This window comes from Elgaria multicarinata, chromosome 4 (genome assembly GCF_023053635.1).
Source record: "Elgaria multicarinata webbii isolate HBS135686 ecotype San Diego chromosome 4, rElgMul1.1.pri, whole genome shotgun sequence".
NCBI lineage: Eukaryota > Metazoa > Chordata > Lepidosauria > Squamata > Anguidae > Elgaria > Elgaria multicarinata.
The window spans coordinates 145,704,056-145,728,720 of record NC_086174.1 but is presented as its reverse complement, the minus strand read 5'-3'; the positions used below and the strand labels follow the sequence as shown (position 1 = coordinate 145,728,720).

At 42.3% G+C, this 24,665-nt stretch overlaps 1 protein-coding gene across 1 annotated transcript in view; it reads right to left on the bottom strand.

The window, feature by feature from the left end:
• The window catches only part of SPTLC3 (serine palmitoyltransferase long chain base subunit 3), a 99,638-nt gene that overhangs the window by 25,461 nt on the left and 49,512 nt on the right, over window positions 1–24,665 (bottom strand). Inside the window, exons 3-7 of the mRNA XM_063125869.1 lie at window positions 23,724–23,878; window positions 21,255–21,403; window positions 4,240–4,364; window positions 2,428–2,521; window positions 1,347–1,452 (exon numbers count right to left, since the gene is read on the bottom strand). Of these exons, the coding sequence (XP_062981939.1) occupies window positions 1,347–1,452; window positions 2,428–2,521; window positions 4,240–4,364; window positions 21,255–21,403; window positions 23,724–23,878 (629 nt within the window). The remainder of the gene's footprint in view (window positions 1–1,346; window positions 1,453–2,427; window positions 2,522–4,239; window positions 4,365–21,254; window positions 21,404–23,723; window positions 23,879–24,665) is intronic.

Below are 24,665 nucleotides of genomic sequence, written 5' to 3'. Positions count from 1 at the left end.
CAGAAAGCATAAATAATTATATATCGTTTTTATACAACTACACATGCTGGCTTGCTTTTACATTGAAGTACTTTTTCAAAGTTTCCTTTTTCCTCCACACTCTACTGCCACCTGCCTTTAGTACTATGTCAAGAACAGCAGCAGAAGGTCCAGTGTTCACAGCAAATATAAAAGACATGATTTGTTTATTCGGTGTTCCTAGAAATCTATCAACACCAGCTTTCATTTGCATTGCATTTGCAGCTAAAATAAGAGCTGGGATACTTCACAGTGTTTTGATTGGCAATGCACGCAGCCCAAGTGCCCTGTTTGCTCAATTATTAGCCATCCAGTTGTTAACATCAGACAACAGGAACTAGAAAAGTGATCAGTTTGAGGTAAGAAGCATGATTATAATGTAAACAATATATATAGGGAGAGAGGTGTTTCCGTTCATAGTGTATATCAAAAAGTCCTTCAAAAAACTGCCAAAAAACAAATGGTGTCTTTCCAACAAGAAGTGGAATACCCTTTTTGGTTTAAGAATGAAGGATCAAATTACATGCTAATATGGATTTCAGAAATGTTTCCCTTTAAAAAACAAACACCCAAAGACACCTGGGGCAGGCTGCATCTGAGCATATCAAGGGCAGGTAGGGAAGAAATTATTTCACTTTCCCCCTACCCTTCTGATTTTGCACATTAAAATCAGCCTCCCCAAATTGCCATTCAGTGGTGGTTGTAAGATACTCACAATATGTCTTTCTCTTCCTACAGGCAAAAAAGCAGCTGGCAATTTTGCTCTAAAAACAACAACAGGTGCAGCCTACCCCAGGTTACTTTGGGTCTGAAAACACCCCACTGAGAAGTAACGTGTAGTTTCAGCTCTAGTCACTTATCTGTTATTTGCTAAGCAAATCCATTTTTATGGCTTTCATGCATTGATTTTCTAAAAGGGTAACCTCAACATCGAGCCTAGCATTTTCAGCCAATGTTTGCTATGTACAGCTTAATCCCCTTCTCTGAATAACACTCACACATTTATTCTGCAAGACTAGAGGAAGGCCAGTACACTTATGTTACTAATAAATGCAATACACGTTAGTCTCCTCGATACTTAATGCTGCCTTGGTGGAGTTCAGAGAAGGTAAACTAGCCAGCTGATAGCATTAAGTTTTGCTAAACTTTAGTTAGTAAACTATAGTTCATATTTCAAGCTAAAACAAATTCCCAAAGCAGGTAAAAAATAAAAAAGAACAATTTAACCAAAGAAGAACTATAAAAGCAACAAAATTAAACAGATAAAAAGCCTAGCATGTACAGCAGCAAAATAAAAATTAGACTTAATAAAAGACCAGTTGACGTACCTATAAATTCCCTCTACGAGAATAAGAATTTTTTTCCATGCTCTTCGGCTTCGAGGTTGTCCATTTATTATTGCATCTTTCAACAGCTTTTCTAAGCTCTGCATATCTAGTTACAAAAACACAAAACATAATGTGTCAATCAGTCCATCACTGGCCTTTATACCCCCACCTTTCTATAAAATAACCAAGGTGGCTTACAATAAAAAGTTTCAGAATTGATTATGTCTACATTTTGCACCAATGGTTAGGAAGGCAAAACCGAACTTTTGTATAAGACACCAATAGTATAGTAGCTTCTTAAACTGGATGTAGTGGTTAGAGTGTTGGACTGGGTGTTGAGAGATCCGGGTTCTAATCCCTACTTCTGCTATAAATCCACAGTGCCCCCTAGAGCATCTGGTCAGTGGGGACCTTGCTGGGCAACCTGAATAGTTTTATCTAGCTTTATCTCATGTCTTTGTCCTCCAAAATGCAAACAACATCTTAATCCCTTTTTTTGAATAGGCTGACTGGTTCCAACCACCTTGGGCTTTTGAGTTGGAAGTTACCGTCATTAAGAACTGATTAGCCAGCAAATCAGATAAGTCCAGCCTTATCTGATTTGCTGGCTAGACCACTGACATCAGAAATGGAGGCTATTGTGTTATTGGACAGACCAACTGTCAGTCTGGCTTTCCTACATACCATCTAACTGGATACCGGGTGCGCCCGCCCTCTCTCTCTCTCTCTCTCTCTCTCTCTCTCTCTCTCTCTTTCTCGGGCTCCAGGATTTTACTCAAGTAAGTAATGTGACTAGATGATCTAGACTGACTTTTTGATTTTCATTTGGAATTCTGTGCATGTGTGATTGCTGCCTTCCTTGGTTTCCTCCCCTTGTTTCTCTACTTTTCCTTGAATAAACTCCTTATTATATTTGGACATTTTGCTTTCAATGTGGGTAAGTTGAGGAGTTTTTACTTCATGAAAAACAAGAGACACTTTAAAAAAATACATACTAAAAATATGCCAGAGAAAAAGTATCATATGTAAAATATTTTCCCTGCAACATGTCTTACTCAAAATGCCCAACATTAATACTCACTGTTGTGTTTAAAGACTCTGATTGTGGCTCCCGAGAGTCTTGCACCAAGAATAAGTGAAGTATGGTTCAGCTCATCACTTAAAATAAGACACCCCTGTGAAAGTACATAATGAATTAGAAGGAGGTAGAATAAGCACACCAACCTGCAACATTGTATTAATATGTTACAGCATGGGTGGGGAACCTGTGGCCCTCCAGATGTTGTTGGATAACCATTCCCATAATCTACGAGTCATGGCTGCCCCAACATTTCTTGTGGTCCAACATCTTGGGGGCTGCAGGTTCCCTACTGCTGTATTCCTGTAAAATATTGGATATTTATTATTACATTATTTATTAATTAAAGGGATCTTTAACCCATACTACATATCAAGATACCAGGGCAGTGAACAAAAAATCTAAGAACTAAAACACACCACAAACATAATGCAATAAATACATTACAGTAAAAACAGATCAGAGGCACAAAAAGCAGAGCAGACTATTACTGATAGACATACCAGATTGCTGACAGCCTCTGACCTATGTGGTACAAACAATTGTCAACATTGTCCCATTTTTTACTTTTACTGCAAAGCAGGGGTGGACAACACGTGGACCTCCAGATGTTTTGGTCTAAGCTCCTATCATCCCTCACTATTGGCTCAGCTGGCTAAAGGTGATGGGAGCTGTAGACCAAAACATCTGGAAGGCCACAAGTTGTTCCCCCCCTCCAAACCCCACAACTCACTGAAACATTTACTGACTAAGGATTGTGGTTAGAAGATTTTAGTTGATTTTTAATCTTTAATCTTTCTTTTAATCTTTGTAAACCGCCCAGAGAGCTTCAGCTATTAGGCGGTATATAAATGTAATAAATAATAATAGATTTAGAGGAATTATCCATTTTTGCTATCTAAAGCAGGTGTTTCACACAGCAGGAAGGAAGACAGCTAGAATCACCATTTATGCAACTGTGCATGATTTTGTATAGAAGTAACACTTTAAAACTTCATACCATTAGATGACTTGATAGAATCAGACAACTTTGGTTCAGCTTATTGTATATTGTACCATAATGTTCTACTAAACTTGAATTTAACTAAAAACTTTGATCTAAGGCTTTCCCCTCCCTGCTGACACATTAAAGACCTGAATGTTAAACCATCTTGTTGTAACTTGTGTCTGCTCCAAACACCCATTTTGAAGAAAAATCACTTTAACACAGCTTCAACGTCATATTTTGAAGTGAATTTGCAATTTGAAATCTAGCAGAGTTATTTTCACATTTTGCACACTGAAGGTAAAACACTGTGTAAATGTGTATTGCCCTTTCCAACGGGCATAAGGGACTCCTAAAAAGGTCTCATGTAGCATGCATTTCTCCCAATTATCATCTTAAACACAGCCCTCCCAATAAAATATCACCCCCCCACCTGGATCAAACTATGTGTCCCTTTGTCCAACTTCATGTTTCTAAAAGTGGCCATCTCGATTCCTCAAGGAAGTCCAGAAACAGTCTCCCTCATCGAAAAATATTCTACAATGGGCTTAATTTATTGAAATGCTTATATGCACACATAAAAGACACGGAACAAGCAAATACCATTGGCATTACCCACTAGGAACTTCTCCTGCCTGAATACACTGTTGTTCAATTACAACTTGGCTCAGCAGATCTTGGGTTGGAAAAGTTCCTGGGGGATCCGGTGGTTTGCTTCTTCGTTAAAGCAAAGCCAAGAGCAAAGGTTAAACAAGTTATTAAAACAACACACTTACACATCACAAATGGCTTGTTAGTCAGATAAAATAAGCTGAGGAATTTTGACTCACCTTCCCAACCAATGCTGGGATATTCATAGAATTTGTAGCAAACCCCATGCCAAACGCCAGAGATGCTTCGACACCAAGGAATTGTGCTACCAGATTTTCTAACTCCACATTTTTATCAAGGTTGCCTGTTATAAACAATTAAAAGAAGTTTTGAAGGTTTCATTAGCATCTCCCAATGAAATCTAAGCACACTGTAAGACAAAAGTCATGTCCAACAGATTACCCAGGAAGAACAGGTTGCTCACCTGTAACTGTACTTCTTCGAGTGGTCATCTGTGCAGTCACACATATGGGCTCTGCGCCTACATATTCCTTAGCTGAGGAAAAATGTTTTCAGCAGAAACCCCTCCCCTCACAGCCTAGTGCGAACACCCCAGCATGTTCCTGCCTTTCCCCTCAGTTCCTTGAGACCGCCAGTAGAGTAGTTTCAAAAAACCAAAGGAAACAAAAATGAAAAGAAAAGAGGAACACTCCTCAGTATCGGCATCAGAAAAGCATTGACACTGAAGAGGGGATGGTGGGTGGGTTGTGTGACTGCATAGATGACCACTCGAAGAACTAGAGTTACAGGTGAGCAACCTGTTCTTCTTCTTCGTGGTCTCTGTGCATCACACATATGGGCGACTAATAAGCAAGGCACTTACCGGAGGTGGGAAGGTGTCAGTGTAGGACTGATGAGAGTACAGCCCTTCTGAAGGAACAGTCCTTACGCAACCTGATATCAAGGTTCTAATGGTTGGCGAACATCAACGGAGTTGACCAGGTCGCCGCTCAACAAATGTCATCAAGTGAGATGCCCCTCATAAACGCTGTCGATGCTGCTACACCTCTTGTTGAGTGTGCCTTAACATGTGTCAGAGGCTCCAGCCTTGACAACTGATAGATCAGTCTTATCGTATAAACGATCCAGGATGCTAGTCTCTGACTTGATACTGGTTGGCCCTTGTTTCGACCACCGTAACAAATAAACAGATGCTGGGTTGTCTGAAAACTTTGCATCCTATCCTTGCAAAAAGCCAATGGTCAGCAAACATCTAATGTGTAGCCTCCTCTGTACATTAGTCGACGGAGAGGGGAAAGAAAGAAAGAAAGAAACTATAGATTGATTAACATGGAACTGTGACACAACCTTAGGCAGAAAGGTAATGTCTAGCAGTAAGACCACCTTGTCTTTATGAAAATTTGTAAACAGTAAGTCAAGTCTTAGCGCACAGAGCTCTCCTGCCCTCCTCGTGGAGGTTATCGCTACCAGGAAAGCTACCTTCCACGTAAGAAAACTGAGGTCCGTCGTTGCCATCGACTCAAAGGGCTTGGTAGACAGTGTTCAAAATGATGGAAAAGCTCCACTCTGGGATGATAGGGTGGAGAGGGGGCACCAAATTCTTGAAAACACATAAAATTGTTTTACGAGTGGATGTGAGAACAGCAAGTGACCATTAACTGTTCCTTGATATGCAGACAAGGCAGAGAGATATGTGCTTATCGAGGAGTACTTCAGCCCTTTCTCATATAAATGGTGCATGAATGTGAGGACATCAGTCACCGATGAAGAATAGGGAAGGAAGGAGTGGGTGGCAGAGAAAGAAGAGAAACTTGTCCACTTTGGGGTGTATGATGCTTTCGTTGCGAGCGTCCAAGAAACTGAAATATGTCTCACTTCAGCCAGTAGTGATCCTGCTCAGAGTTCATCTTGCGCCTCATCCTATTTGTCGTTGGCTATGCCATTCTGTGATGGTGCACCATGTGGTTTGTGGTCAACTGAGGTTGAATTGGCTACGGATCATGAATCCTCCATGCCATGAGGCTTAGGGTCTGTAAATTGGGGTTTACAGCCCCATCCTGAGCCCCATCTCAGGAATAGGCCCCTCAGTATGCACGTTGACAATTGTCATTTGTGTTATATTTGAAACTTCCTGCTCAGAGAGTCTGCTAGCGTGTTGTCTACACCTGTAATGTGTAACGCGGTGAGCTGAATGCCCCTCGCGATCGCCCAATGGAATATGTCGAGGGTAAGGTTGATCAATGTGGCAGATCAAGTTCCCCCGTTTGTTGATGTGCCACAAGATCACTGTGTTGTCTGGTAACACTTGGACATGGCGGCAAAAAAACCTCAGCTAGGCAACAAGAAAAAACAACTTCCCCACCAGCTATGGTGGTCATAAAGGAACTGGGGGGGAAAGGCGGGAACACACTGGGCTGTGTGCACTAGACAATGGGGGAAAGTTTCCTGCTGAAAATGTTTTTCCTCAGCTAAGGAATATTCCCGAAATAAGGCTCAGTGCAGGTGCAGGGCCCATATGTATGATACACAGAGACCACAAAGAAGTTATATGAGCTTTAAGCAAAACGGAGAGAAGACAAGCTAATTTTATTATTTATTTATTTATTTATTTATTTATCATACCCCGCTCCTCAGCCAAAAAAGGCTCTCAGAGCGGCTTACACTTAGGAAAAAAGACAAAATTTATTTATACTTAAATTTATTTATTTAAAATTTGACTTTATTTAAGTCAAAACATTTTATGACATACTGACTGTTAACATTTGGAAAGATTTTGCATAAGTATACAAAAGTGCTTAAGTTTGAATGCTATGCTTCCATGCTTTGGTGAAATATGGTGACACTGAACCCTAAGATGCGATGAAGGAGATGGAGCAACTTTCATTAAATCAACCAGCAAACACAGTAACCCATAAGACAATAGCCCTATTCACTGGCTCCACCCCACACCCTGATGTCCACGTTTTGAGTGTAGATGTCCATATGAATGTAACCAAAGAGGTGTAGCTAAATGTGTATAAACGCCCCTTCACAGTTATCGGGACTCAACACATAGACAGTGCTGGCAGTGTAGCCTTGTATACGTAGATAGCTTCTGAATAGGGCCAGTGAGCACTAGGAATATGGGTAGGAGGAAGAGGAAATAATCATTATATTTATTAAATTTGATTACCCCACCCCCAACTAACATATGCTCTTAGAGCGGTTTCAAATAACAGAACCCACCCACCCCAAAATATAACCACCATGAAAACAATAATATCCATGGGAAGGGATTCCACAGATGCGGGGGTGGGGGATACTACAGAGAAGGCTCTTTTCCTGGTAGCCACTCATTGCAATGTTGTCGGGGTGCAGAGAAGAGTCTCCAAAAATGATCTCAGCGACTTGGCAAGAGACGTCAAAGATGGAATAGAAATTAGCTAATTCTCTTTGACAAAGTGAGAAGCAGCAGCCAAAGGACATACCTACTTGGGAACTTCCCATACTAAGACTGTACTGCAGGAAGTAGTATCTAGAAGGGTGGGGAGAAGATATCCCTTGTGTTACAGGGGTCTTGCTCAACAACCTCTAATGATTAGATTAACCTCTAACAGTTAAAGTCTAACCCGAGACTAAAGAGTATAAATAAAAGTAATAAATAATTTATTTTTAAAAAGAGAAAAAGAACTTGTGATTCCATATGGCAGGGGTGGGGGACTTGCACCCCTCTAGATGTTTTGGCCTGCACTCCCATCATCCTTAGTAAGCATAGCCAATGATGAGAGATGATGGGAGCTGTAGGCCAAAACACCTGGACAGCCAATAGTTACCCAATCTATGCCCCATGGGATTTACTGCCCCATTTACAGTTCACATTTCACCCTTTCTGCTGTGCAGAGTGTGGGGTGGAGAAGTGCTATGCAAGTTATTTAGCTATTCGTTTGAATACTTACACGCCACCCTCCATTAAAAAAAAAGCAGTCCCAGAGTGTCTTACAGAATTTAAACAACATGACAACAAATGCAATATAGCCCAATATCAAAAACTAAAAAAAAAAAGCACTTCAGAATCACAGCAGAATGAAAATTCATACAGAAACAATAAAGCCATTAATTAAAGTCAACTATAATACATGCTGAAATGCCTGGGCAAATAAGACGTCTTCTTGTGGTGCTGGAAGAGCATCAGATTTGTCAATAGGTGAGCTTCCCTGGGGGGAAGGGGGGCATTCCACATATGGGATGCCACAACTGAGAAAGTGCTCTTGCCTGGTTACCCATCTCTGAGGAAGTCTTGAACTCTTCATGATCAAGTGTAACAGAACATCTCAATTTATTCTTCTTCAATTAAGTGAGAGAGATACTTATTTTCTTGATCTTTTTCCTCTAAAAAAAGGCATTTTAAGAACATAAGAACATGTAGTCCAGCATTCTGTTCATGCAGTGGCCAATCAGCTGTCGATGGGAAACCCACAATCCGGACACAAGTGCAACAGCACTCTCCCGCCTATGTTCCCCAGCAACTGGTGTATAGAGGCCAAGAGGTCTAGTAGCCACTGATAGCCTTTTCCACATAATTTTCTACATGCTGCTGCTGAGGTCTGCATATTATTTCTAAGCCCAGTTAAGAAGGACGTTTAAAAAAGTACTGATTTCTCTGCCAATTTTCTCAACCAGCAAAAACCAAGATATACTTGAGCAGCTTAGGGTGCAGCTACTGGCAGCTCTCATTTCCAACACTAAATATCAGTAATAACTGTAAATAAAAACCAAAAGCATTTTTATTTCTACATTTCATAAATATACCAAGTAGTAAAGTTATGATTTCCAGATGAATCCAGAGATCCACGGGCAGTGTTCTGCCCACTCAATGGTCATGGGATGTGGGGAGAGGTGATTTCCACCTATTAGTACCATCCACTTCTTCGAAAAACTATTCTGGAAGATTGGAGAGCCCTCTGGAACATTAGGGAAGCTTCGGCTATTGGGCGGTAATAAATAAATGTAATAAATAAATAAATAAATAAATGAGGATTCTTCTGTGAGCAGAAGCCTCTGCTGGACTGCAGCTCACTCTGATTGCGAAAGGGCTATCCTGGATCCAAACCAATGCATTTAATTTCTGGCAATTTAAATTTAATTTAGCTTCTGGTGCCACCCAAATTATGACGTATCTGTTGGACTATTGTGTGACAAATTTGCTAATTGAACACTTCAGGCTGCTCAAATGAACTAACTCAATGCCATTTCCAGCAATTAGCAAAGTCCCCTTTGTGGAGTTATGAATGCTAATTGTCATTAGCAAAAACCACGACAACAAAGTAAACATTCCACAGAAAAAATGCAGGACAATGGCTCCTGGATCACAATGAGAACTAATTCTTAATTCCACTTTGCAAAAGCCAAACCTGATTAACAAGGATGTACAAGACCAGCCCTTTCGCTTTGCACATTTCTAATTAGAATGGAAGCTCTGTGGGTGGTAGGTGAGGTGTTTAAGCAAAACTATGAGAAACCAACCAGATCTTATCACTAGGAGATTTGTCACAAGACAAGCTGGGTGGGGCTAAAAGGCCAATTCAGTTTCATCGAATTTCTATTTCCAACTTCAGCTATTAAAGTACAGCTATTAAAACTCGGTTTGATTCCCAAGGCTTGCTCAGCAGGAATCTGCACGCTTAGGGTGACATATATAAAACCTGTTACATCCACTAACTTTGCACCGTGGAATCAAGTTTCTCTTCTTTTTTTTACACTTGTTTAAAACAATGTAATTTGATATGTGGTCCAGTGTGATGACTATGATATCTTCTCCTTTATAAGCCTTTCAATATCTGTTTGGATTGATGATACTGCCACTTGCAGCTGTCTTTTTTAAGCACATGTGTTCTAAGCAGTCACACACAGTTTGTAGAACTCAAGAATGGCCATGTTGATGAAGCTTGATTTTTGTTCCATATTGGTTTGCAGTTCCAAGAGTTCATCTTGGAATTCATCGGATGCATCACCTGCTTCAACATTGAAAGATGTTGCAAAAATATCTTATTTAGCTTATTTTTAAAACAGCCCACAATCCCCTACCACACAAGCAGACTAATAAGCCACTGTGTATAATTTAACTCACACCCCCCCATCCTGCTGCAGTACTCTTGCCCGAGCAGTGGCACTGTATCACTTCTGAAGCACTGGATGTTTGCAGGATAGGGATAAAACTTCACATACAGCCTCCCTAGTCAGGAGGCACTTGATCCACTATCAAACTCCTGTGCATTTAGTCCACAGGAGCAAAAATTCTTAGTGCACCAAAAAGGGAGAAGTAGCTAGAAAAGCTTGAGGGTTTGCGGGATTGGAACCAAATTCCACACACAGCCTCTTCTAGCCCCCGTCTATATGACAATGGGATTGCTCCTCATTAAATCTAAAGCTGAATTTTTGTAGATTTGAATCTACACAATTAACGTCACACTGCAGCATTAACAGAGAGCAAGGGAAAGGAATGAGTGGGGGAAAGGAACGAGCCAGGAAAAGGAACGAGCTGGGGAAAGGAACGAGGCAGCACAGGAGGATACAAGAGGGGGGGCAGTGAGTAGAGCGTTGAAAACAACACATCTCCTGCCTTTGGCTGCCCGTTGCCCCCTGTTTGTTTTCATATTTAATATAAGCTCCGGAGAATCATAGAATTAAAAAATGAAAGGGCGCAAAGGAACGAGGGAGCCAGAGGAGGATGTGATAGGTGGGAAGGTGGGAGCTCGGCCAATCACTTTGTCCTGCCCTGGAAGGTACGCCCACATGTCAAAAGGCAATTTAACTCCCCCGATGAAACATCAGCTTAATGCGGTGCACATTCAAACATTGCTCAAAAGTCGTGTTAAATCGCAACTGTAAATATGCACATTATTGGGTTAAAAACACGGTGCTGCTGTGAATGGACAGAAGTGTCTTGTGTCCTAAAATGCGAATCTGCGCATTTACTTCGGCGTAAAGAGCCCCTGTAGATGTGCCCCTAGTCAGGAGGCACCCGATGCATCATCAAGACCCTGTGCCCTGACAGCCAGCAAAGAGCAGAGCAGCATTGGTTTTGACTGTTTTTGCCTCACAGCTCTCTATAGTCAACCAAAATAACCCACAGTGACTGCCAGATGCCACGATAACCCACAATGCTTGAAATAACTCAATCAGCAGACTGTGGATTATCAGAGTGGGTTATTTTGGCCAAATAAGACATGGTGGGTTATAAAAAAACCTCTCACCAGGCAATACGATAACCCATGATGGGTTAATTAACCTATCATGGCTTATCATGACATCTGAGCCCAGTCAGAGTCTTGCTCCTTGGAATCACAAAACCTATTCTGTGTTGCGTACTCTGCTGTTGACTCTGGCTCCTACCCCTGAAGGTTAGGAATCAACCTGTCTGGCTACTTACAGGTTCATTTTCTATAATTCTAACTTGGCTCCAAATGCCCTTATACTGGAAAGAAGTGATGAAACATCTCAGATTCAGCTCTGAAAGATGCAGTGATGTCTACCGGGAAAGCTAGGTCAGACAGCCACTGAACAATTGTGGCACTGCTCTTCCCTTTTCCTCCATGAAGGCTTTCACTTCATTCTACAGTGCGTGGAATGCTTCAGCATAATTCCTTCCTCAGCCAAATCCCCACACTCTGTTCCAAGGTCTGCCAGCAGTTCCTGATAGTAGTTCCTTCTAGCTGCTACAGCAGAAATGGCTACAATAATTGGTGAGAGAGTATTCTTTTTTTATTGGCTAGCACATTCAGAAGACACCTTGAAATACGACGGTTAAGCCAGAAAGCCAGGCCATGTTCAGAAGACACTTTAAACCACAGCTTTAACCATGATGAATAAGGCTTTTTGCTTTATTCACCATGGTTAAAGCCATGGTTTAAGGTGTCTTTTGAACAGGGCCACAATGGAGGAAATTATTAAGCAGGACTAGAGATGTGAAGGCCCAGAAAAAACCTGAAAAAAATTGGAAAAAAAACATTTTTTTTCCAAAGCCTTCTTTGGGTTTTTTTCCGAAAAATTGAAAAAATTGAAAAAAATGAAGAAAAAACAGATTACGGGATGTTTTATTTTAGCATGATGAATAAAATGTTTAAGACAAGGTGTTTAGATATTTACTTCTCCAAATGATTTCTAAAAACTGTACAGTATCAGATTATTACAATGTCTGTGCACCAAGGACAAGCAAGTCCTAGGTTGCAAACTGAGACTACAACTCTCAAATGCAAGAGGAAGATGCATTTCTGCCTCTAGGGGGCACTTCCATGGAAGCAGAGACTGAAACTAATACTGATAGGTCAGAAAATGAGTCTGATTAAATTTCATGCATATTCACTGAATCTTGGTCCCCCCCCCCATTTTTCTTAGTTCTTTTTATGGGAATGGGGGCTTTATATCTTGACACTGGAGAACTAGCGGAGACATAATAAATAATTTTCTTTGTTACTAATGTTGGTCGTTTCTTCAGTTGTTGTGTTTTAAAATTGTTTTTTGCCTGCTCCTCATAAACTGGCAGAACCAAAGAGGTTCCTTACAGTTCAGGAGCTTGTAGCTTCATTTGTTACCAAAAAAAAAAAAAAGTAAAAAAAGTAAATTAAATTTGTAATAATTGTTTGAATACGCTACTTTTAATATACCAAATGTAATAATTTTATGCCAAACCAACTTGGACATAATTACATTTTATGTTCCTAAAGTAAGAAAGTGACTTTCAATCTGTAAAAAGTGCTAATATTGCATTATTTCAATTTTCCCAAAAATTTCCGTTTCCCCCCCGGAAAAACTGTTTTTTTCCATGGCTTCAAAATTTCCGGAAATTTTACATCTCTAAGCAGGACATCACTGCTTCCTTTACTTGTTAGTAACAGTAATTTATTTGTATTAGTTGACCATAAATGATGGCTTTTACATTCAAATTCGAGTGGGGAATCAACAATTTTCCTACAAAAATTAGTTTAAATTAGTTACTTCTGGACATGGCAACATTTTCATCTAAGGCTGCTGAGCATTTTTACAATCTGTATAAATAGAGCCTGAAAGTTTGTATATATTTTATAAACAATTCTGTGTGGATTTATTTTGACTTTTTGTGTATGGGACCAATACCACGGGTGCATTTGAATGAACTTCTTTTTAAACTATTCTTTAAGAGTTACACTGTGAAACCTGTTGTTTTTATACTGTTTTTATGTTTCTGACGTTTTTTTAAATCTTGTATACTTTTTAATGTTTACTATTTTAACTGCTGTAAACCGCCCAGAGAGCTTCAGCTGTGGGGCGGTATATAAATGTAATAAAATAAATAAATACCTAGATAATTTCTCTCAACATTTTCACTGTATTTATTTCGGTTAAGGATAGTTATGATTTCTTTGCACTTGGCTACACACACATAACAATATCCACTTTTCTTTTCCACCCAAAAAGAGAGGGAAAGGAGCCTGCAAAGCCTGTTATCTCTTAATAATCTGTGCAGACCTTACTTTTCTTTATACTGAATTGCTCCAGATGCATAGCTTGCCACGTGGAGGCAGCCTCTAAGGAGTCAATTTCAGACAGACACTACTATAGCTATCTTCTTATAAAATCTAGAGCCTGTAACAATCATTCCTTTGATGCAACATGGGGAAGTAGGGAGCAAAAATTTGTTCATATGGCCTTGTCGTGAGGCAGCAGGCAAAACAGCTGCAGATAGCTGTAATGTTAACTACGGACATTTAGAAACTTGGGTTATGCTAGCATGAGGTTGCAACCAGTCATTAACTGTGTTAATCATCCTAATGTTATTTTACCTTTCTCCAGTCTCTGTGACACTTGTTAAACTATCATGAAGCAATAAGGAAACTGCCCTGGGAATTTCTAACTGGGCTCTTGCTAGTAATTTTTTTGCCTTGATAGATGACTTAAAAGCAGCAACTCTTAAAACTGGAAGGTGCCTTACTTTTCAGCACAGAAAAACTGGTATAAATAAAAGGTTACATGAAGCCTATCTTTGGGCAGCATGCCACAAAGCCAAAAAAGACCTACTCAGATGACCGTAGCCTGACTCTGTAGCTGCATTCGGACAACACAATGGGGTTAATAGTCAACTCCACAGTTGATTACCAAGGCGGTACTCCCCACACAACATGATTACAATCAACTGTGGTGTGGATTAAAGCCAGTGCCGAGTTGGCTATTAGTCAACGGTGTGTTTCACTGAAACATCCCCCAACCTCTCTCCCCACTTCAGTCCTCCCGCTGGTATCCCATCAGCAATTGTGAGTTGTATCAGCTGTACTACAGCAGCATCTGCCACTTTGGTCACTCTTGCCACAGGACTTTGTAGTCACCTAAAATAGTCAACAGTGCCCGACACATGACACGATAATGACAGGTTGCTTACCTGTAACTGTGGGTCTTCGAGTGGTCATCTGTGAAGTCACACTTAATGGGGCTCTGCACCTGCACAGAGTCTCGTCCGGAACTTCCAATAGCTGAGAAGCGTTTTAGGCGGGAACTCCTCCCCCACCGTCGTGTGTATATGTACCATGTTCCTGCCTAATCCCTCAGTTCCTTGAGACTGAATTTTTGATCTCGAACTTAAGCATTCAGCTGAAGCAGGGATGGGGGGGGGAGGGTAGTGTGACTGCACAGATGACCACTTGAAGAACCACAGTTACAGGTAAGCAACCTGTCATTCTTCTTTGTGGTCTCTGTGCATCACACTTAATGGGGCGATTAGCAAGCTCACTTACCGGAGGTAGGTAAGGTGTCCTACTGAAGGACTGATGCCAGCATGGCTCTTCTGAATCGAGAGCTGGATCTGGCTTGTATATCCGGTTTATAATGACAGATTAATGTTGATTTTGAAGCCCAAGTCATTGCTTTACATAAGTATGACAAGGAGACTCCTCTAGCAAAGGCTGTTGAAGCTGCCTTTAGAGTGGGCTGTAACCTATGACTGTAGCTCCCTCTTCGAGATCTGGTAGGCTAGTATCACAGTCTGTCTGATCCATGCTGCTATTCGCTGTGACAAAACAGGTGAGCCATCTTTTGGCTCACCATTACAGACAAATAGGCGTTTAGTGGATCTAAAGGATTCAGTTCTAGATTTGCAGAAGGCTAGTGCCCTCTTCATGTCCAGTGTGTGGAGATGCTTCTCTAGATCAGTCTTTGGTTCTACAAAGAACGCCGGTAGCGATATCGGTTCGTTGAGATGAAAGTCCGATGCTACCTTTGGAAAGAAGGTAACAACGGGGTGTAAGGATACAGATTCCTTATGGGAAATTAGGTATGGTGGATCGATCTGTACTGCTGCCAGTTCGCTAGCTCTTCTGGCTGAGGTAATCATGACTAAAATGCTACTTTCCAGGATAGGAACTGGAGATTGCAAGTGGCCAAAGGTTCAAAAGGTTTGGTCATGACTATTTTTAGTACTTGCGATAGGTCCCATGGTTGTGCTCGAGGTTTGAGTGGTGGAGCCAAGTTGTTTAGACTTCTCAGAAAGGAGCGTGCTAGTGGGTGCGAGAAAAGTGTGAAGCCATCGACTGGGGGCATGTGCTGGAAATGGCTGCTAGGTAGACACGGATGGATGAGAGTTTTAGTCCTTTGTGGAATAGGTGAGTGAGGAATCAAAGGACATTTGTGATCGAGCTGTTGTAAGGGTCAAACTTGCTTTCCGTTGCGAATTTGCAAAAGGCTGTCCATTTAGCTGAATATGACCTCTTAGTGGAAAGGTGTTTTGCCATGTCGAGGATTATTTGAACCTGCGCTGGAATGGGGGAATGTGTCCCCGGCCCTTTATTCTAATGCCATGAGTTTCAGAGTCGTTGGGTCTGCATGGTGGACTCTGCCATTGCTATGCGACAGTAGGTCGTGGAGTGATGGGAGGCGTATGTGGTATCCCTGGGATAGTCTGAGCAGCGCTGGGAACCAAGTTTGCGTCGGCCACCATGGGTTGATGATGATGCAGTCTGTTTGGTCCCTGCTGATTTTGGATATTATCCTTGTCAGCAGAGGAAAGGGTGGGAAGATGTAGAAGAGTGTTGCTGTCCACTGGAGGGAAAAGGCGTCGCCTAGTGAGTATTGTCCGATTCCTCCTCTGGAGCAAAAAACCCGACAGGCCCAATTGTTTCTTATAACAAACAGGTCTATTGTGCATGCTCCCCATTCATGAAATAGATTCTGTCGGACGCGCGTTGCAAGTTCCCATTCGTAGGACGACTGTACTGAACAGCTGAGGGAGTCGGCCAGGATATTGCTTGTTCCTGCTTCGTGTACCACAAAAAGGCAGATATTCCTGGGGACTGCCCATTCGAGGATCATTAAGGTGAGCTTCACTAGCGTCAAGGAGTGGGTTCTCCCTTGCTTGTTTAGGTACCAGAGTACCGAAGTGTTGTCGGTTAGGATCTGTATCTGCTTGCCTGAAATTTCCGGTTCAAAGGCAATCATTGCTTTCCATACCACAAGGAGCTCTAGGGCACTGATATGGAGCTGACTTTCCTGGTCCGACCAACGGCCTTGTATCTGGAGGGGTCCGCAGTGGGCTCCCCAGCCTAGTAAAGGTGCATCGGTTATTATGACTCTGGTGTGTGTGGCACGAATGAATGGGATGCCTTGAATTAGATTGTTTATGTCCATCCACCATAGTAGGGAACGGACAATGCTGGTCGGTATCGTCACTTGACATCGAAGGCCGTCGGATTCGAAGTCAAAGACTTCTGCCAACCACAGTTGGAGGCATCTCATCCTCAACCTGACCCATTCCACCAAAGACACTATCGCTGCCATGTATCCAAGTAGGCGTTGGACAGTATGTGCTGTGGTCTTTCTGCTGTGAAAGAGCATCAATGCCATGGATTCATGGGTAAATAAGCGCAGCTGGATTGTGAATTGAGAGTCACACCAATGAACTTGATGGTCTGTGACGGAAGAGGTTGAGTTTCTCTGTGAATGTAAGAGGTTCAGAGTACGGCTGAGTGCATGTTCTGTCAATTGTTTGCCAGTCATCGAGACAGTGGTATATCTCGAGTCCGATGGTTTGTAGAAAGGCACATACAACCGACATGCATTTGGTGAAGACTCTCAGTGCCGCTGACAGTCCAAACTGGAGGATCTGGAATTGGAATGTTTGTGTTCCCATTGCAAACCAGAGGTATTTTTGGTAGGCAGGATGAATTGCAATATGGAAATAGGCATCTGGAGGTCTATGGATGCAAACCATACTCCTTGCCGGAGTAGTGGCAGTATGATGGCTAGGGTGGTCATCTTGAATTTCTTGGTGATGATGTACGTTGAGGGGACGAAGATCTAAAATTGGGAGAGGTCCACCATCATGATTGGGGACGGCAAAGTATCGGGGAAAGAAGCTGTTTGTCTGTTCTTCCGAGGGTACTCTTTGTATTGCACCCTTGCGAAGGAGAGACAAGGTTTCATTGACAAAGACCTGGGCTGATTCAACTATTATGAAGTTTGGTTGAGGATGTGCGAAAAGGAATACCGTGTCCTTTTCTTGTGTTCTGTACATGGCCTCTAAATGTTTAGATGTTGGAGCCATGGTTGAAGGAGCAGACCAGGATTGGTGGACTGTTTGCAGTAGGGCAGGCAGGAAGGGCACTGCGACTGGTATCATGGAGTCGGTATAGACCGCATCGAAGACGGGGTCCTTGATGTGCTCCACTTGCTATTGGGCCTCGATGCCTAGACTCTGGGCTATATTTATTTATTTATTTATTGCATTTCTATACCATCCAATAGCCGAAGCTCTCTGGGCCATTTACAAAATTAAGACAATTCAAGTATAGAACAACAGTATAAAACCATAATATAAAACACAATATAAAAGCACAACCAAAATAAAAACAGTAGCAATGCAAAAATACAAATTTAAAATACAAATTTAAAACAGCAATTTCAAATTAATTTATAGACTGTTAAAATACTGGGAGAATAAAAAGGTCTTCCCCTGGCGTCTAAAAGAATATAATGTAGGTGCCAAGCAAACCTCCTTAATGAGCTCATTCCACAGCCAGGGTGCCACAGCAGAAAAGGCCCTCCTCATGGTAGCCACCTGCCTCACTTCCTTTGGCAGGGGCTTGCGGAGGACCCCTGAGGTCCTATACGTACAACCCCTGAGGCCCTATATGTACGACTTTTTCCAAAAAACGCCTAATTCTTCTGAAGGCGATGCTCTACCTTTAGATACTACAGTATCTTTTGGAGAGGTGATGGACGGTGCTGGTGATGAAGATGAGGACAATTCGGATTTTTAGTTATCTGGTGGGACTGGGGGGTTGCCCCTGTTAGTTGTCGACCTGGTACCACTATAGATGCTTGGTTGCTGTTTGCTGGAGGTGGAGGCAGTGAAGGGCATGTTGCCTGTGGTCTGTTCAAGGATGTGTCATGGGGCGGTACCAGTGGTAGTGGTGTGTCTGGAGTTGGTGCAAGTGGTCTTTGCACGGTTTCTTGTGCCCTTGGATGAGCTGGAGCGAGATCTCCAAAATGCCACTCTTGGCAGTGTGGAACTTGGTAGTCCGGTAGGGAGATCGGTAGCAAGGGCTCAATCTTCGGCTTCGAGGAAGAGATGGAAGCCGTCGGTACGAGGCGAGGAGGTCTCTGCCTCTTGATTTGGAGGTACCGAACAGTCAGCAGACTGGTTCTGGGAGCGAACCTTCGTCGGTAGTCAGACCAGTGGTCATAATAATATCGTGGAGGTTGGAAACGACCATAGTCACGGTCCCAGTCTCAGTGTGGAGACCTCGAGCGGTCTCGGTAATTCCGAGGGTCAGTATAGTAGTAAGTTCTACCTCCATTTCCCTCATGTGAGAGTATGAGGGAGATCGGTAGCGAGGACTTGATCTTCGGCTTCGAGAAAGAGATGGAAGCCATCAGTATGAGGCGAGGAGGTCTCTGCCTCTTGATTTGGAGGTACCGAATGGTCAGCAGACTGGTTCTGGGAGCGAACCTCTGTCGGTGACGGTTGTGTGTGTGTGGGAACGTTGTCTGATTTCCCCTTCTGATGTCGAAATGGGCTCAATGATGAGTGGTGGCAGCGGCGATCTCACCAACACTTGAATGGGAGAATCCATTAGAGGTGGTGGAGGTGGCGCAGAGCCTCATTAAGTGTGATGCACAGAGACCACGAAGAAGAACCAACAGTTGTTTAAATAATCAACTCTGCACAGCACTGGTTATTTCAGCCGAATAACCAACCATAGTGTGAAAAAGCCACGACAGATGACACAATAACCAACTGTTGACTATTTAACCCACTGAAGGTTATCGTGTCGTCCAAACCCAGTCTGTGAGTAGGTAAAAAGCAATTTCCAGAGTGACAACTGGATTATTTTGGATATCTAATTAGCCATTCCTGTTGGGATGATGCAAACCAGGCTAAAAAATAGGAGGGGCCATGACTCTGTGGTACAGCACATGCTTTGCATGCAGACAGTCTCAGGTCTGATCTTTGTCATCTCCAGGTAGTGCTGGAAAAGCCCTGCCTGAAACTCTGGCGAGACATTGCTGCCAGTCAGTGACTACAATACTGGGCCTAGATGGACCATATGTGTCAGCTTCCTATGAGAAGAGCTTGTTTACCCATACACACATGCAAAAGAGAGAACAGCCATAGCAGATTCTCAAATTATGGTCTGTACTGTTCCTTGATTGTAGTGACTTGAAGAGCTACCACAATTGTAAATATTGCTACTAGCTACATCTGAGAGCGGCCTGGTTCACACCAACAGTTCCCCAAGTAGTCATACATATTTCATTGGACAATAGTGAATGTATTTGTAGGAAGGTGAAGAAATATCTCCAGACTGGCTTTCAATTGTATCATGAACTAGAAGAAGACGATGGAGTGAACAAGAGTACATAACGTGGGAGTTCTAGGCAGCCATTCTTTCATAATTCACCCTTCTACACATGATAAAGATCAGGGCTGTATGCATGTTGAGCAGCATGCGTAGTATGAAAGCAGCACCCTTCTACAATCTGATGTAACAGCTTGGCACATTTAAAAGAGCACTAAGAGTATAGTGTCATCTCATTTAGGAGATTACTCTACTTGAACAAAGATAAGATTAACTAGCAGGTACTGTGTTTAGTGTAGACTCTTCATATAGAGCCGGTGCCAGACTCCACTTTGCCATCGGCACAATGCTGCCAGTGGGTACTTGCTGCTGAACTTCCCCTCACCACCAGAGCCCCCCAGCCACCCACTCGATTACCGAAGCCCCTACTCCGGTAGCCAGTCTTTGCTTGCTCCCTCCACTCTGGACTTTCTCTGGCCTGGACAATCCCACTGGCAAAGTGCTGTGGTGGCCAGCCAGCTGAGACTTCAGGTCCCTATGGGTGTGTTTTTAAAAGATTTTTTTAAAAAACCTTATCTTTTGAGTGGCTGTGATCCGAACCAATCAGGTGCTATTTTTCGGGGGGGGGGGAAGAGGGGGGAGGTTTGGCCAATGAAGGCACAGCAGTAACATAAAGACCACTCTCATTGGCTGTGTCTCCCCCAATGGGAGTGTCTGGTTGGTTCAGAATGCTCCCATTCATGATGTAAGTGTTCCCCCACCCCGCAAATGGGGTGCTGCGGGGCCCAGAGGCTCAGCTCCGGTGCTTCCTTTCATCAGTAGGGCCGGCTGGGAGGGCAAGGAAGAGGATGGTGACAGCTGCGGCGGGGTTAGGAAGGGGGGCTTCTAAACTGCTGAGCCCTGGACAGCTGCCCACCCATGCCAACCACTGACAGTTGGGCAGGAACCAGTAGCAGATGCACAGTAGCTTTGGGGGAGGGGTTCCCACCCAAAACGTTTTCCTCAGCTGTTGAAGTACCCGATGCGAGGCTCTGCGCAGGTGCAGAACCCATATGTGTGATGCATAGAGACCACGATGAAGAACAAAATTTTATGACTGAGCCCAGCACACACACACAAAAACCTTCTCTTTCTTGAAACGTTTAAAGTCTTGCATCCCCAGAATTCAAAGATTATAATGCTGTCAAACTCTCACATAAGTAGTTCTGTTTAACCAAATGAGTACTCACAGTGTAACAACTTCTGCTGCAGGGGGGGCGGGGGAAGTAGTTAAAGGCAGAGGTGAATTGTTTTAATCTTACATTGCAATGAGAATAAAATTCCTCTAAAACAACAAGTCAATAGTCTAAAATTGGTTTTTTGTTTATAAGTGGAGCCACCTAGATAGCGTCCATGGTAGTAAAAATTGAAACTGACAAATTTATTCTCCTTACCCATTTCCTTTCTGGTGCTACATACTCCTGTGCCATATTTATGTAACTCAGCATTCACAGTTTTCAAAGCATTCGGATCAGTTTCTGCAAAGCCGAGGTAATTATACGAACCCATGTTGATTACGTTCTTGATTATCCTTCCAGTGAATCTAGACAAGGAAAAATATTTAACATGTATTATTATTTAATTACACTCTGAACTAAGAGAAATTGGTCTGAGCTAAATTAGCATGAAGAAGCTGTATCATGAATGTGTATATATGTTGTCTTTGCCACTGTTTTACTTTCCTTAATACAATGGGTCAATAATAAGTATGCTTGAAAGTGGCTCATTCTTAGGTGGTGATTACAGGTCAATAAGCAAATTAAATCTGTTTTCACCTACATGAAGTAACTCCATAGTAGTTCTCCTCTCTCTGTGTGTATAGTTTCCATTTTGAGTGGGGAGGGTAGAATTCCACGCAATGATATAGTTTGGGCAAGGACAGTCCCCTCCACCTTGAAAAAGTTTTTACACAATTCACAGAACTATCCAGTGGGGCGAGGTGGGGTGGAGAACTCGTGGTGGGAGAACCACCACTTCCTAAGCTGTACCAGACTCATGTCATTTTTTTCAGTCTTTCCTTTTTCTTATGTTCTCTCCTATTTTCAGCGTAAGAATAACGATATAAGCCCCAAGGGCCATTGTAACCTCCCCTCCCCCATTCCAGGCACATGTTCATGGAATGAGGGGGCTTTGGGTCTGGTGGATCCAAAGGCTTCCTCAGTCCTCCCCTTTTCAGCCTATATCTCCAGAGCAGCAGCATTCCACTACTGCAATTAAGAGACCTCCAGGTGTGGACGTCCTTCTCCCCTTGCATAGATGGAGGGTCACAACATCCAATGCTCCCTCAGCTGCCTTTCCAGGGAGCTTGAGATTACTCCTCAAATTGCTTAAAAATAAGTTCTTATTTCCTCTTTTTCATGTATTGTGCTCACAGTAGAGTAGGGGTGTGGAAAAGGTGGGATGGGATCTACTGGAAGATCACTCGGTGACTTGCAGAAGCTCTGCAAGGTTTTCTGACTTCCAACTATTTACCAACAGCAGCAATTAAAACTCTCCCTCTCTCTGTTCAAACAAAGGAAATTTGAGGTGGGATGAACCAGGACTGGATTTTTTGTGTGAAAAGGCTGAAAACTCCTTTCTGGCAATAGAAACTAATTCCTGGGCTGAGCATGTGCTCAGAGGTAACCTTTACCATTCTTTAATTCTAAATTTATGTCTGCCCCACTGAGCCACTATGCAAACACTTGTCTCCAGTTGGTGGTTCTTGAAGACCTAGTAAAGAAAACAAAGTAGATCCCACAAGCCTGAGGTCTAAACACCCCTGCAGTACAGATGAATTACAGAGAAGCCACATGGATTCTGTGTAGCGTTCATGTTTTCTGTGCAATGTTGTGGTAACTGTAATCTAACTGTTGTGCAGATATGTACACACAGACACACTCACTCACTCCATTTTATGAACATGGAGTGTTTTATGAGTTTCTTTGCTTCCAGTTTTACATATATCTGTCTTCCCCAAGGAGAGTATTGGGGATCAAATTGGGAGGGCAGGCCTGGGATGCAAGGGAGGAGGGAATGAAAAGTCAGTTATGTTCTATAACATTTCATAAATAAGTAAATGAAAAAAATGACATTACCAAGTCCTCCACCAGAAGATGAAAACAAAAGTCAAAAGCAAATTGCTGGCAGAAATGTCAGCTTCAACAAGTAACACACCATGCCCCCTGGAAGACACATTATTTCTGGGACTTGGACATTAAAAAAGAAAAGAAAAAGGGAATGGGAGTTGGAGATGGTGCAGGAAGAATGAGCATAGGCATGCAGTCATGCCTGGATGTCTGTTGTGTGTAAAATGGTTTTGAATTCTAGCAAATCAGATCTAACATTGGGGTTGGTAGTTATCAGGCCTGTAAAACACCATCTAAAATTAAGTGTTTGCCACTAAGCCCCAAGGACAGAGTTTCTACCATATTACCTAGATAACCAGCCCTGGAAGCTATTTCTGACCTTTTTGTTCAGAAGTGTATATTTTATTCTATCTCATATTCAAAATAGTAACTCTACAAATATGGGCCTAAAAAGTTTTATTTGTTAAATAGCAGCTGACATTATCAGATGATGCAAACAAAAACACCCTCATAGATTACTTGAAAGAAAAGTCAGGTCTTCAAGGGTGTGTGTGTGTGTGTGAGAGAGAGAGCAGCAGAGAAGAGATGCCCTAACCCCAAGCACTTTCAGTTGTAGGTCTGAGTGACAAACCAGGTATACTAATTGTAAAAATTGGTAGAATGAAATTATTTGGTCAGACGTCTGTAGTATTAAGAAAAAATGTAATTACAAAATACAACTTTTTGCTATCAAGAGAGACAGGGAGAGATGTTTTTCTTTAGTGATCCCTACCTATACTTATTAGACTAACTCACCTAAATGTCCAGTTGTAGTCATCTGAAACACGTTCCATCACATCAAATACTGGTCCAGGAACACTGCAGATAGGGCGGTTCCAATTGTCTCTTATTCTTACATAGAGATTTCTTGTATAAAAGTTTTCAAACTCTTGATAAAGTGGTATAAAATCCTAGGGTTTTTTTTAAAAAGAAAAGAAGAAAAAGAAAGTGTGATTAAATTGCATTTCTAAATCATTTGCACCTTTTAAGAGTTTTTTTTAAAAATAGCTGCTGCTAATATTGCCTCCCTTGCTCTCTGCCCATAGATTTAGGCTTCTAGGCAGCCCCAGTTTAAATTTAAACTCTTTGAGAAATTAGAGGGTATAAGGAAGCATAAATGTACACATATGCATGCACAGACAGCATGCATGTTTATAACATCAGCCTAGGATCAGGAATTCCAGATTTAAATTCCTATTCAGCTATGTAGCTTATTGAGCAGCCTCAGGCCAGTTATTCACTCCATGGATAAGGAGTGTGCGTGAGGACAAAATGTATAGATAAAATGAGTGGGTGTAGGTATAAGAGAATGATGTCTACTGCCCTAAGCTCCTTTGAAGAAGAATGGGATAGAAACCCACAACTTTTATTTTTGCTGGCTGTCTTCTCCTTCAATTAGGGCACTCCCTCCCACTACAAATCCCAAACCTGAGCACCTTTCTGAAGCATTCTAAGACCTTCTTGCTTAGCTTTGCTTTCAGGGCTTGGGATGAAGGACTGGGGAAGTTTCAATTAATTTGTTTTGCTGCAGTTTCTGGTTTGCCACTTGCCCCAGGTCATCAACGCTGGGTTAGATAAAGGATAAATTGTGTGGTTTGTACAAGATATGAGATCATTCGAGTATGCATTTAACGAGACATGGTTACAAGCCCTGGTCCAGCAACAGGTAATTTCCTTGGTGTTGTGCCAGATCTTAAA